At 42.5% G+C, this 12,769-nt stretch overlaps 1 protein-coding gene across 3 annotated transcripts; it reads right to left on the bottom strand.

Moving 5' to 3' along the window:
- Positions 1–2,016: 2,016 nt before the first annotated feature.
- Positions 2,017–11,495, bottom strand: stx5a (syntaxin 5A). Of its 3 annotated transcripts, none has more exons than XM_064326175.1 (11): positions 11,343–11,495; positions 8,907–9,138; positions 8,518–8,588; positions 7,882–7,937; positions 7,640–7,710; positions 7,147–7,263; positions 6,869–6,925; positions 6,510–6,591; positions 6,183–6,283; positions 5,587–5,708; positions 2,017–5,424 (listed from the first exon to the last, which is right to left on the bottom strand). In XM_064326175.1, the coding sequence occupies exons 2-11, from the start codon at positions 9,123–9,125 to the stop codon at positions 5,265–5,267; spliced, it is 1,056 nt and encodes a 351-aa protein (XP_064182245.1). In that variant the 5' UTR covers positions 9,126–9,138; positions 11,343–11,495; the 3' UTR covers positions 2,017–5,264. The 3 variants fall into 3 exon arrangements, with proteins under 3 accessions (XP_064182245.1, XP_064182247.1, XP_064182246.1); XM_064326177.1 differs by lacking the exon at positions 11,343–11,495 and adding an exon at positions 10,750–10,772; XM_064326176.1 differs by lacking the exon at positions 11,343–11,495 and adding an exon at positions 9,833–10,621.
- Positions 11,496–12,769: the final 1,274 nt, after the last annotated feature.

Raw genomic sequence — 12,769 nt, 5'->3', positions numbered from 1 at the left:
TTTGTTGGATAAAATTTATTGTAAGTTTATTTAATATTCTGTAACGCATTAGATATCTATCCACCAGTGCGCAAAAGACTCATCCTAGAAAATAATTTTAAAGGTGACACTGTTGTTTTGGTATACCAGGAAACATGTGCACAAGGGATGGACCAGTTTCATATGTTTTGAGTATCTGACGGTCTACTGATTAGGTGCTAATGTGTCTAATGCCATGTAATTGAAAACAACCACGACCGGATGTACACATTTTCTCGTATCAATGCAAAACAGGCATTGAACTGTTACTATATAAATATTTATTTCACAGTGCATGTTTCTCAAGATGAATCAACAGCAGCGTGAACAGAGATAAACTATCTACAGTTACACCCAACATAAACATATTTTTTATTCTTTGAATATTTTGTTTATGGACATAATTTGACTGGAATGATTACATTCATTATAATTATTTGTAAGGTCCACAAACTGCTTGGTGGATGGTTGTCAGGTCAGTTTCATATTTAGACCAATATGCTTGTCCTGTATATTGATTTTATTTCTTTTACTTAATCTAAAACATGATGCAGAGCCATTTTTGTGTTAAGATACTAAATCTGTGACTAGTATCAGTTGAGCACAAATCATAGTTTGTACTCCATTGATACCAGCATATGCCTAAACCACAGTACACTTTGTGGCTCAAGCATACACTGAACTTAAGTGATGCGCCTCCCCCTCCAGCGATGCGCCTCCCACTCCAGTCCCCAATCACCAGCTGAGGTACACCCACTTTTCCATGAAGTGTCACCCATACAAAGCCTCTTGTCTGAAAAGCTCTTGTTGCTACATTGCCTCTCCCTCGCAGAAAGATTCAAACTCGAGTGCCTTCCTCTCCCTTATCCTCAGTATGTCCCTGAAATGATTAAGTTGCTTTGCAGATTCACATTAAAACTCTCCAGGTCCATTCAGCAGTGTGCCATCAAAATCCCGTTAGGATGCACAGCATATACGTCATAGCATCTCTCTCTCTCTTCTCTCTTCCCCCCCTCCCCCCTTCCCCAATGCTCAGAAAGATGGTGACCGGGTTTGACCCTGAAGCCCATGGGGTGCTGCGCATCCTCCACTCGTTGCCATGTGACTGCCGGGGGTGGGGGCCGGGGGGGGGGGGGGGGTCTTTGGGGAGGAGCACACGAGGGTGCAGGCCAGCCACTGGGAGAAGCAGCTCCTCTCCTTCATCGCCTTCTGCTCTGAGCACCGCATCAAAGGAAGCAAAATTAGAGGGGAACTATTAAAGGAGAAAGACCGAGAAAGGGAGATGGAAACCAGTACGTACATGACGTAACACTGCTCTCAGAGAAAGATGGTTCAGTCATCTCATCCGATTCATATCCAGAGGACTAAGAAATCTGAAAACAAACTATACAATGTAATAAAATACAATTTTACATATAGATTGGCATTAAGAAACATCACTGAATGTGGTGCTTTACTGTGAGCATGACAGATTGAACATTTTTCTTCTTAATTTAGATTACCCATGTGTGCACATCAGTATTCTGTATAAGCTCATTCTTTTAATGTTCATGAACAAGAATGTAGTTCTGTGCCTTTAATGCGATTTCACATACATGTAACAGAATCACAACAAACAGAAAGGAACACTTCCATGTTTTAAAAATTTTTTTTTAACATAATTGTATTTGTGCATTGTCCACAAGTATGATTGTTTTCAATGTTATCTTTCATGCTGGCTTGGAAGAGCACGAGTATAGTTTAAATACAGGTAAATGTAGACGTTGGGAGATGGAGGAGGGTAGCACAGGACCTTGTACACATGATCTGCTGATACAGAATCATGTCATGTGATTGGTTGAGAAGGTTTTATCAGAACAGGTTATACTGGATGTTAACAGCAACAAATTACTGTAAAACTGAAAAATGCTGTTTTGAACAAAACCGAAAGTTTAAAATCTGCTGAAGAGGGGGCGTGGCAGTAAAAGATACACACAGAAAGGCACACGGCAGATGGTGTTGCGTTTTGAGTTTGCTTTTTAATATTCACTTCTCAATACATTATTTGCAATTTATACAATAGAAGCATTGGGCTAAAAAGTCAGAAACAGGAGAGCTAAAATAAAAAAGTGTCATTACAGACACTGTTCTGTAGGTTTACGCCATTCTCTTATTCACATTAGTTCTAGAAAGAGGGAGAGGAAGAGACCGTTGTGCAGAGAGAGAGAGAGAGAGAGAATATAAACAAAATAAAAATATTAGTGTTTGACAGAAAAGTATGGCAAGATGGAGAACAAGCAGCGAGGAATCCATGTCAAGAAAATGGAGGGAAAGTGTGAAGATGACCGTAAACAACTAAAGAGGTTTGGAAATCTACCAAGTGCTTTCAGAAAATGTGCTGCTCTTTAGAAAATGAGGATATTAAGCCTCAAAAGGCCAGTCTCTCGCTCTCCCTTTCTTGGCTTTCACTGTCCCTCACTAGTCCCGTTTTGGCAAATAAAACCCCAGGAGAGAAAAAAAGAAAAATAAATGATGACATATACAATTTTAAACATTTCACGATTTTATCTATATTTACACTTGTTTTGCGGTTTAACGTTAGATGTAGCCGGCAGCTCGGATACTGAAACCGCAGGAAGGAACCCCTGCTCTCTTTCAGCACCCCCACGCTCCTCTCCAGCCAAGATACAGGGGCCACTAAAGTACCCCCACCCCTCCCACCCCCCTTTTCAGTCCATTTGAGAAGGCAAGTCCAAAGTTGATCCCCTAATAATATTTACAGTTACTTTCAGGGTGAAAAATCACAAGTAAAATTAAAAGATCCATTCAGTCAAATACGTCTCAAAATGTAATAAAATGCAGGGGTGCGCATGTGTAACTTTCTAAAATGGTCTTCAGGTGGAGGAACACTTTAGGACTGGCTTCATCAAGGCTGTAAGGGAAGCAGCACTTCCTTACGCTGCAGCCATTGCACAGAACTGTTAGTAATGCCGAGCAACTGTGCAGACAGTCCCCTCCCTCGCGCTCACTCCCATCCTTCAATTTCAGATGGAGGCTACTGTAAGAGCAGTTGGGAATCTACCGACAGAGAGATAGAGAAAGAGTACAGAAAAGCTTCATGCCATTGAAGAGTAAGAATCAGCTTTCCCCCACCACCCAAGGAGGTCATAGAAAGGGTCATCTGGCATTGTGGGGGGAAAAAAACAAAACAAATAAAAGCTCTGCAGTCACCCAGATAAAACAGGAACACAGGGCCCAGCACAAAACATTACTTTTGTTCCTTTCAGCGCTGACCTGTTGGGCGTTGTTAAATAATACATCAGCGGATTCACTTCACGCATAATGCCCCATGTTACAATGCAGGCCCCCGGACTACTCTGGGCGAAGTACCAAGGCGGCAGAGTGTACAGCTGGGACCTGATATCAAGTGATAAATAATGTGGACACTTCCCAACACATCTGGGCACACGCCTAGGATCGCAGAACCAAGAAACCACTTTTACAAACGGAGCACCTCGATCAGGCCGCAGTGCTTATTAAGGCTATGACTGCCAAATATTAGTGCCAGATGTTCCCCTTCTCCCTCTCTCTCTCCCCTCCTCTTTCTTTCTCTCCCCAGTCTCACTCTTTTTTTTTTTTTTTTACAAAGCAGGAATGTTTCTAAAATAAAATTGAAAAAAAAAAAAGATTAAATAAAAATCTACAGTAACCATGCAGTCATGGTATCAATATCTGGGGTCTTCAGTGGTCTTTTCACCCCCAACAAAACTGCAATGCTTAAAAATTGGGACGTGAAGAAGTTTAATTCTCACATCAGCTCTCTCAAACCAATACAGAACATATATTTGCATTTTGCCACAAAACCGAACAATGGCAAAAAAATAATAGCAACACAAAGTTTCAAAAGGGTTTCATCATTCCATTCAGATCAAATGGAGATTGGAAATCAACAGGGGGATTCCAGTAAAAGAAACGTGGCAATGGATAATATTGTATAACACTATCAACAGGGGAAACTCTACAAGAGATGGCAGCACTTCACAATGATAGCAACTCCTCAGAAATGGCCAACAATGCAATGCAAGCTCCTGTATGCAGACAAATTTATCTTCCATGCCATTCAGCCCACGCAGCCAAATGACCTGCCAGGAAACAATTATGGGCTGGGAGATTTGGTTGCATTTTCCTGCACACAAAAGACGTTTATAAAGCCAGTGAAAAAAATTCTCTCTTCACACATAAAATTTTCCCACTTCAAGCTGAACCATTGTCTCTTGTGTCTCAGAAAAACCTGTATTTACACCCCAAGAAAATCCTTCATTTTAAATCACGGCCAAAGGAAAGCACTGGTCTTTATCGCCAGATGGTATCAGAGGACACGCTGAAGATTAATCCTTAACTAGAGCCAAACGAAGCGACTCACCCTTACCGTGTAAAGGCATGGACGGGCGTTTCATTTCTCACAGAAAAGAGAAATGTGGCCAATTAACTCACAGATCTATTCTCCATATTATACCCCCTGAGTAGAGCACTAAAGGGAAAAACAGCACTGGTTTTGAAGCAGTTTGGAAAATTAGCTCAAGTAATGGAAATCGTATTCTGTAATCATTATTTTTAAAATCATTTGTGTTTCAAATAAAACTACAACACCGTATGAAATAACGTTTTAAATGTATGTATCTCACTTATTTTATTATTTTCTGACATGTAACTGGTGGCATACAAAGGTCTCGAAAAGTCAGTGAGAATACCAGTCACCAGGCAGGCAGATAAGACCTGCCATTATGCAACTTGTGTCCCAGAAATAGTAATTTATGCAATATTTACCTTCACCACCTCTCAAAAGAGAGAATGAGATATGGAGACAGAGTTCTCAATCACACTCTCAGAACGTGCACACACACACACACAAACACACGCGCGCACACACGCGCACGCACACACACACACACACACAAACACATGCGCACACACACGCGCACACACACACACACACACACACACACACACAAACGCACGCATACACACACACACACACAAATGCACTCACACACACACAAAGGCTATCGCATGTTAACGCGCTCACCTGCACACACACATGCTAACACAGACACACACACATGCACTCGTTCTTCAGTCATCCGATTCCCTCCCAAACCACTCCTCTCTTAGCCATCTCCTGTCCGCTGTACTCTGTACTGTAATGTAGCCTGGTCCTCCTCCTCCTCCTCCTCAGTCTCGTCCCCTTCCTTCGCCTCCGCTTGCGCTCAGGCCAGGAAGACCACAAAGACGATGAAGAAGACGATGAGGATGAGGAAGATCTTCACCAGCAGCCAGCGGTGCGAGGAGACAGACTGGAAGTACTTGAGGATCTCGCCGTGGGCGGCATCCACGTTCAGCTGCGTGTCCTCCACGTTTGCGTCGATCCTAGGAAGGAAAGGAGGAGAGGGAAGGTTCAAAGGGGAAGAAGGAGAAGGTTACATAAAGGGTGAAGCAGACACCCTTATCCAAACAAACTAACAGGACAAACTTGCTTCCTTGCGCCCGCTACAGGACCCCTCATACAGCGTGCACCTCCCCCTCTCTCACCTCTGTACAGTCTCCTCCTGCTCCTTCACCATGTGTGCCAGCTGCTGGAATATGGAGCCCAGCTCCACGATGGTGGACTCGATGTTCTGCATGGTGTCGGCGCGGCTCTGTATGTAGGAGTCCTGGGGGGCAGGAGACCGACACAGCCGTGTATCAGTGAGGCTTACTTAAGAGTGCCCGACATAGCGCTTCTGGGGCAATATCAACAGCCAGTGTGTAACTGGCCCTATTCTACACTACAGCATATAGCATTATAGCATCAATGCAAACTGCATCTAAGTTCCAAAATTCACGGAGGAAGCAGATAAGAACAGAACTTATGAAGGAAAAATGTAAGAAATTCTGTCTGCACAACACAGCATTTCAGCTTGCTTACTTTACTATTAAGCAGAAATCAAGGGTCTAGAGAACTACGGAGTCTTCGTCAGCCAATTACAATATGACCCCAATATTATCTTACATCCCCAGTAAGTTACTAATATACCACCATCGGTGGCACTTGTGTCAACACAATGAGTGACACTGTTACCAACACCATAGAAGTCATTTCAGAAAAGGACTTTGGGCAAAATACAGTGCATCAGTGGGACAATCACCTGTTCGTCTATGAGCTGCAGCTGCTGACTGGCGCGCGAGTCCATATCTATGGAAACGTCGCCCGACCTCTTCGTCTCATCCTGCATCAAGACGGAGCTCTCTGAGGAAGACGCAAAGGGAAGTGAGAAACGAGAGAAATAAGCAGAGCGGACAACAGAAACATACCAAGGACAAAGGAGGTGGGAAAAGAAGATACAAGAGTATCAGTGGCATCCCCTTGACTGATCATGACAACCTGTCCATGTTGGCACAGAGACAAAATGGCCACTCAGAATGCAGAGGGACGAGGACGAGGGGGGGGAGGGGGGGTAAGAAGAGGGTCTTACTGAAGTTGTTGGCGTGTAGAGGGGAGGAGGATGCTGGGGCCTGAGAGAACTGCTCCCTTCGACTGCGCTGCTGCTTCAGGTTCTGCAGAGGGAAACAAAGTCACTCTGTGCCACCTGCACACTGAGGCTGCACACCGCAAGAAGCCTGCAGCCCACCATGGACCCCTGATCCCTGACAGACAGCGAGTCCGCTACAGAGAAGCGCCAAGCGCCACTCAGGCAATGCCGGGTATCAAAAGTGAGGGGGAGGGGTTAACAGTAATAACATAAAATTAGAGGTCAGGCAAATAGCAGTTAGGTAATGCAGTTTTGTACAAGAAGCAGAAAATGATTTCCATGACCACTCCTTTGAGGCTTACCTCTGTTCTCACTTCAAGCACTGATTTGAAGTCGTTTGACATGGACGCGAGTTTAGACTAAAAGGGAAGGGAGAAAACACAAGGCAAGGTTAGACTTCCAACTCCGACAAACAGAACGAAAATATAAGGTAGTATCGTAAAAAATCCTGAAAATAGCAAAGCAACACACCGGATGAAGATTGAAAATTCCATCACATGTAAAATAACATTTTCATGAAGCATGAAAAATCAGTGTATTAGAAGAGCTTGTAGTCGCTGTGGGCGGGGCCAAGACCTACCTGCAGGGAGACGACGATGGTGTTGGAATGTGTCTGGACATGGCGGCCATTTTGACTGCTTCGCGAGCGCACCAGCTCCTGCAGCTGCGCTATCTGTTTATTCAGGCTGTTAATGTCCTAGGAGAAACATTTGACATTTGGTATATCAGAAGTGGGGCACAGAGGTGAGACCAAAATAACAACATTTTTTAGTTATTTTTAAGATACAGCACATAGGCTGCAGTCACCACAGACAGGTGTTTCTGCCTGTGTCTGTCTAGCCGCAATGCTAATTTCTTTCAGCAAGGAATGAAACAACTAAAGGAGGCTGTATTATAGTGACTGTATTATTATATTGACTGTGTAATTATTGATTATATTGACTTTTACAATTTACTTGTGCTGGTCTTTGTCCCCTCACACTCAAAATAATACATACAAACTAGGTGCGCCATCTTTGGGGTGCAAAAAACACATATAAACACACACAGGAAACGCAGCACGGTTCCATTACCTGCTTGATAATGTATGTTAGTTCTTCGATCTCCACAGCCTTGTCATCAAACAAGGATTTTCTTTTGGCAACTGTATATTTAAAAAAAAAAAAAAAAAATTTTTAAGATTTAAAGAGTTAAACCAAAAAACTTCTATGTACTTATTTGTTCATGACCTTTGCATCATTGTTTTTCATGTTAACCATAACTACCACCAATATATGATTTTCATCAACAGCAACAGCAGCCAATGAGCTCTTACGTATTGTGAGCTTTTCCAGTTTGGCGAACGTGTTGCTTAGGTCTTTTCCGATCCTCCTGCGTGAGAAAAAAGAAAGCGAAAGTAGGAAATGATTGTAAGGTTTTTTCCCTTGAACAACCAGCCACTACCGTAAATGATCAGTAAGGGACTCCCCTAAATTTTAGAAGCATGATAGGGGGCATATAATACAACTCATCAGCATAAAAACAAGGAAATGTATGTAATGGCTTTTAACCTTTCTATGAAATTACAACATTACAGCCAATAGGGTGTCAACTAAAACAGCACTGCTCTTGCTTTTCATGCACACATTTGATCCTTTCAGATAATCATGAAAACACATTTATCAAATGTTAAATTAAAAAATAGTTTTACAAAGCGCACTTGTCATGGCCCAAGCATAAACTTTAAAAAATTTGTCCACGAGCCACGTTTTTGTAATACTTGCAGCATTTAATTCCATTAATACCCACTGCAGCCATAATAATAACATTACATTACAGTCACTTAAGCAGATAATTTTATCCGGAGCAACAAGGCGATAAATGGAGCTCACCATACAAGCAAAGGGTAATGAAGCATAACAGCATGCAAATGACAGCGAGCAAAACACATGAAAAGAATGCAGGGACTGACTTAGCCATGAGCGTGAAATCGCTGCGCTGTCGGAGTATGTTGAGGGCTGGTTTATTGCTCTGGATCCCATTCTGCACGGTCCAGAGAGACGAACGCACAAAGAAAAACAAAGAAAGATTAACGTGCGACCCACACACCCCTGCCTCACCCTCCGTCACTCAGAACGTCAAAGAATCATTTATTTAGGGAAGCAAACCCATGTTTTTCGTCAGACCACCTTTTTGGAAGGACCGGCTACAGCCAGTTTGAGACTCGCACTAATGAAGCTGAGGTCTCCCCCGCTGAGGTCGAACTGTGGGATTTTCCCTTTTAAAACCGGCCGCGACCCCGCAGCGCGAACGGCGCACATGAGAGGATGTGTGCGTGCCGCGGGGCGGTGAGCTTCTCACCTGTCTTCCCTGTAGAGACTTGCAAGCTGACAGAAACTCCTGCGTGCGATCCCGACAGGACATGTTGCTGCTGTCCACTGGCGGTGGAGCGGTGGGGGGCGGCGGGGCTGCTACGAGGGGCGCGTCTGGCGGGTGGATCAGCTGTGACTGGGTCTGAGAAGGCCCGAGGTACACCCCCTGCTGACTGCTTCTAGGACCGTGGCGGCGACGCGTGTTCATGGAGACTCATCACCTGGGAGGGGTGTGGGACAGCATTATACTGTGTACTTACCTGTACCTGTTCGCTAGCAAGAGCTGCCTGCCTTTCCCTTGCTGCGACTGTTCTACTGCAGGCATATTTGCACAGTAGATGCTCAACATCACAGCCTTTGACCAGGCGTTCCTCAGAGATCACTGCTTGCGACTCTCTTCTGAGTCCGCTAGATTAAACAACTTTAATCTGCTGTTCCAGCCTATGTTTTTTCCTACTACTGATAATCTAATAGCATTTAACTAGTTCATCTGCCAGCCCCCATGACATACCAGCTCTACTAGGCAGCAAACTTCCCCAAAACCACTGATTCTATGAACATGTTGTTCCATTCTAGAGGGGGATGAATCTAGAATGGAACAACAAATTATCTTTGCAACGACCTCTCCTTGATAAATAAAATCATTGTGTTGCTGCCATCACAGCTCCTTCCATCCAACATTAAACCTGACACCCCTGCAAAACCTACATCCTTGGCAACACATCTCAAAATACATTCATCTCCAGGCCCTCAATAATGCAATGAGCTACCAGAAGCACAGAAATGGTGCTTGTTAATGTTGCTCTTACAAATATACCCAATTGCCTGGAATCAAGTAAACACACTGGTTTAAGATAATGTCATTTTTGCTCATTATTGTTATACTCTATGTTCAGTTTAATATGGCGAAATTACCTTGATGATAAAAAATAACTGCATGGCACTATGTTTCCTTGAGGAAATTGAAAGCAAATCTATTCCTGAAGTCCCAAAACATTGCTAGCACACTAGAGAAGTGCTTGAAATCAACATAACAAACTGGGAGGGAAATGCAACCATTAAGCCTATATATGTTAAAAGAAAAAAAAGGATTATGTTCGAGAATTACTCGTGTGTGTACTAAATACTAATACAAGTATCAATTTCTACTTTTTCAAATAAAATATCAGTAGTGCACTGACATTAAACAGAACTCAATAAACTAACGTTACACATTTATAGCTTTGACTTAATCCAGTGGATCGTGAAAAATACATTGAGTAAGCACATCAGAAACTCCCAGACTTCAGAATAAGTTACCTACGGGTAATTTAGCAAACAAAGCTGCACAATTCAAAAATTAAACAATCGTTCCAAATCCAAAACATGCCGCGGCCATCAATATCATTCTAGAATTATTTTCCGATAACAATCCATGACGATAAAAATGAATGTTAAAAAAATCAACACATCCATTGGTCACAGTGTATCAAAACAAACAAAAAATACACGCCGCACCAACTACAATCCATAGACAACCAGCGGTTACAGCTGTTGAATACGTAACATTACGCCAGCTGGGTAAGAAGCAAGATAGCTAGCGCTAGCGACTTTCAGATAATGCAAGCCCAACAAGTTGGTAACAACTATAGATCAACCTTCAATATATCATCGTATCTAAAACACAATGTACGAAACTTAATGTGTAGAGCCATGCTTTTTGTTCAAAATTGATTCAAGGCAAATCTGAGAACTTAGTCCATGGACTGAGCTAAAGCTAGCGCGCTAGCTGCCAGCCATTTAATAAACTTAGCTACAAGAACCACAACCTAACCCTTATTTTTCTGACCCACCTCTTCACTGATCCAATTGACTGATGGATCTACCATTTCCTGCCCTTCCTAAATCATACAGAAATTCCATTGGACAACTCCATTGCATTGAGTCATTAGAGTCCGTTTCCTCACGTAACTGGTCAAAAAGCCACATCACTCGGCAGTTACCGGCTTCCTCCTATGATCTGATTCGATGAGATACAAGTCATCTGTAACCATATTCTAACTTCCCATTGGTTGTATTACCCATCAACAGCAATCAATCCTCTTCCCGTTAAAGCTTGAAATCGCATTTAAAGCACAACTTAAATAATACAACATATAACATCGTAAATATAATACCATAGCCCGCATTTCAAGTATAATGTCGACCGATTCGCATATAAACGGTATAAGCCTACACAATGTACCATAAATTAGCAAACGAATGTACTGTTGCGAATTTGCTGATAGCTAATGCTAAGTAGTCTAGCCAGCTAACAATCAGTCCATTACTAGCTAAGCTTAAACAAGACACCAATAACTGGTCGAATAGGCTTCACAACTGGACCCTTATCAATCCGGAAGTCTATCCCAAATGAAAGTTCTGATAGATTTAGCTCCGTTCTCACCGGTAAATCCGTGTCTTTTTCTTTCAGTCTTCCTCAGAGCCTCTAGTTACTGTGTTTGAGGTTTCGATCCGGGTCAGTCACCGGATTGCTGACGTAAGCGCCACGTCTACCACTTCACATTCTCTCGTGTGTAGTCATATCGTGTGATGTAGTCACTACGCGATAACACATAGGTGAGGAAGTCCGAAAAAATATTAGACAAGTTATACAGGGCAAGTGCTTATGGGATTTAAGTATGTAAAAAACTTGTGGGACGATACATTGCAATGATTGCCTATGCTGTTACCAGTGGCTTGTCTCTGCTTATTTCAAACGTTTACTGGCAGAACAAGTCTGACTTTCTCTTATCAACTACCGCCACCAGATAGCGCAATTTCTTATATTTGGGATCATTAATTTACTACTGTTGTTTGAATGAGTAATTCTCAAAAGTTGGAGATAATGTGAAGAAAACATTGTCAAAACACATACAAATAAACATATATTGTTATTTTTTAGGTTATGTGAAATTAACAACTGAAATTATTTGTAGGTTTAATTGCTTCAATCGATACTTTCCCCTCTGCCATTCAGATTTTGCTCATTAAACATTTACATAGCTGACAAATAATGCCACAAAAGGCTAGAAGAAAGAAATAGCCAATAAAACAAAGATTCAGTGCTAACAAGGGGAGAGAAAACTGTGAAACTAAAATAGAGATAGTGCACCGAACCCGCTTTCTATGATTTCCTGATACCTGGATAGCAGTACCTGCATCCCCCAGCTCAACAAGAGCTGGCATGCTCGGATGGGAGCAGCATACTCTCCCAACCCCTCCCTCACTGAAATGCAGCAGGTTCTCTGTCCCACCCCTTTTATGTTCTCCATTTCATTCAGCTGCAAACTAGATGCACAGACAGAGAACCTCACTGGCACATTACCAAAGCTAATGGCCCTACAAATTAATAAGAACTACACGTCCATTAGCACTGATATTGTGTAGATCTCACATTACCTGTTCCCAATGCAGTGAAAAAGAAATAAACAATAAAAAGGATGCACATTTTCATGATAGATAACGTTCTGTTTAGCTAGCGCTTCTTTCTAATTCAGAAAACACTATACAGTGTTTATTGTCCACCTGGGTCATAATACCTGTCCATTAGGCTATCATTTCCCGCACACACAAGTGCACAAGCTCTTCCTCCCTCTCTCTCTCTTTGAGAGATATGATCAAATACATACACATTCATGCTGCCAAATGCCAGTGAATACATACACAGCTGCCCCAACAAAAGGCTGAGAAAAAAACATGCCTGGAGTTTTTATCATCAGAAAAACATGACACTTCACACAGATAGTGGAAGCAAACACGGGGCAGTGTTTATAAATGGAAATGAAAAGAACAGGAGAAAGAGATGGCTGGGGAGGAAGATATAGACAGATG

Source organism: Anguilla rostrata, chromosome 3 (genome assembly GCF_018555375.3).
Source record: "Anguilla rostrata isolate EN2019 chromosome 3, ASM1855537v3, whole genome shotgun sequence".
In the NCBI taxonomy this organism is placed as follows: domain Eukaryota; kingdom Metazoa; phylum Chordata; class Actinopteri; order Anguilliformes; family Anguillidae; genus Anguilla; species Anguilla rostrata.
Note: the sequence above shows the minus strand (reverse complement) of the source record. Positions and strands in the feature narration are given on the sequence as shown.

Excerpts from the sequence above, each read along its gene's own strand:
- stx5a (XM_064326175.1), bottom strand. The coding sequence starts at position 9,125 with ATGAACACGCGTCGCCGCCACGGTCCTAGAAGCAGTCAGCAGGGGGTG. Across the intron at positions 7,711-7,881 it reads ACTGGAAAAGCTCACAATAC|TTGCCAAAAGAAAATCCTTG; the intron begins GTAAGAGCTCAT and ends TTAAATATACAG. Across the intron at positions 6,284-6,509 it reads TCTACACGCCAACAACTTCA|AGAGCTCCGTCTTGATGCAG; the intron begins GTAAGACCCTCT and ends CGTCTTCCTCAG.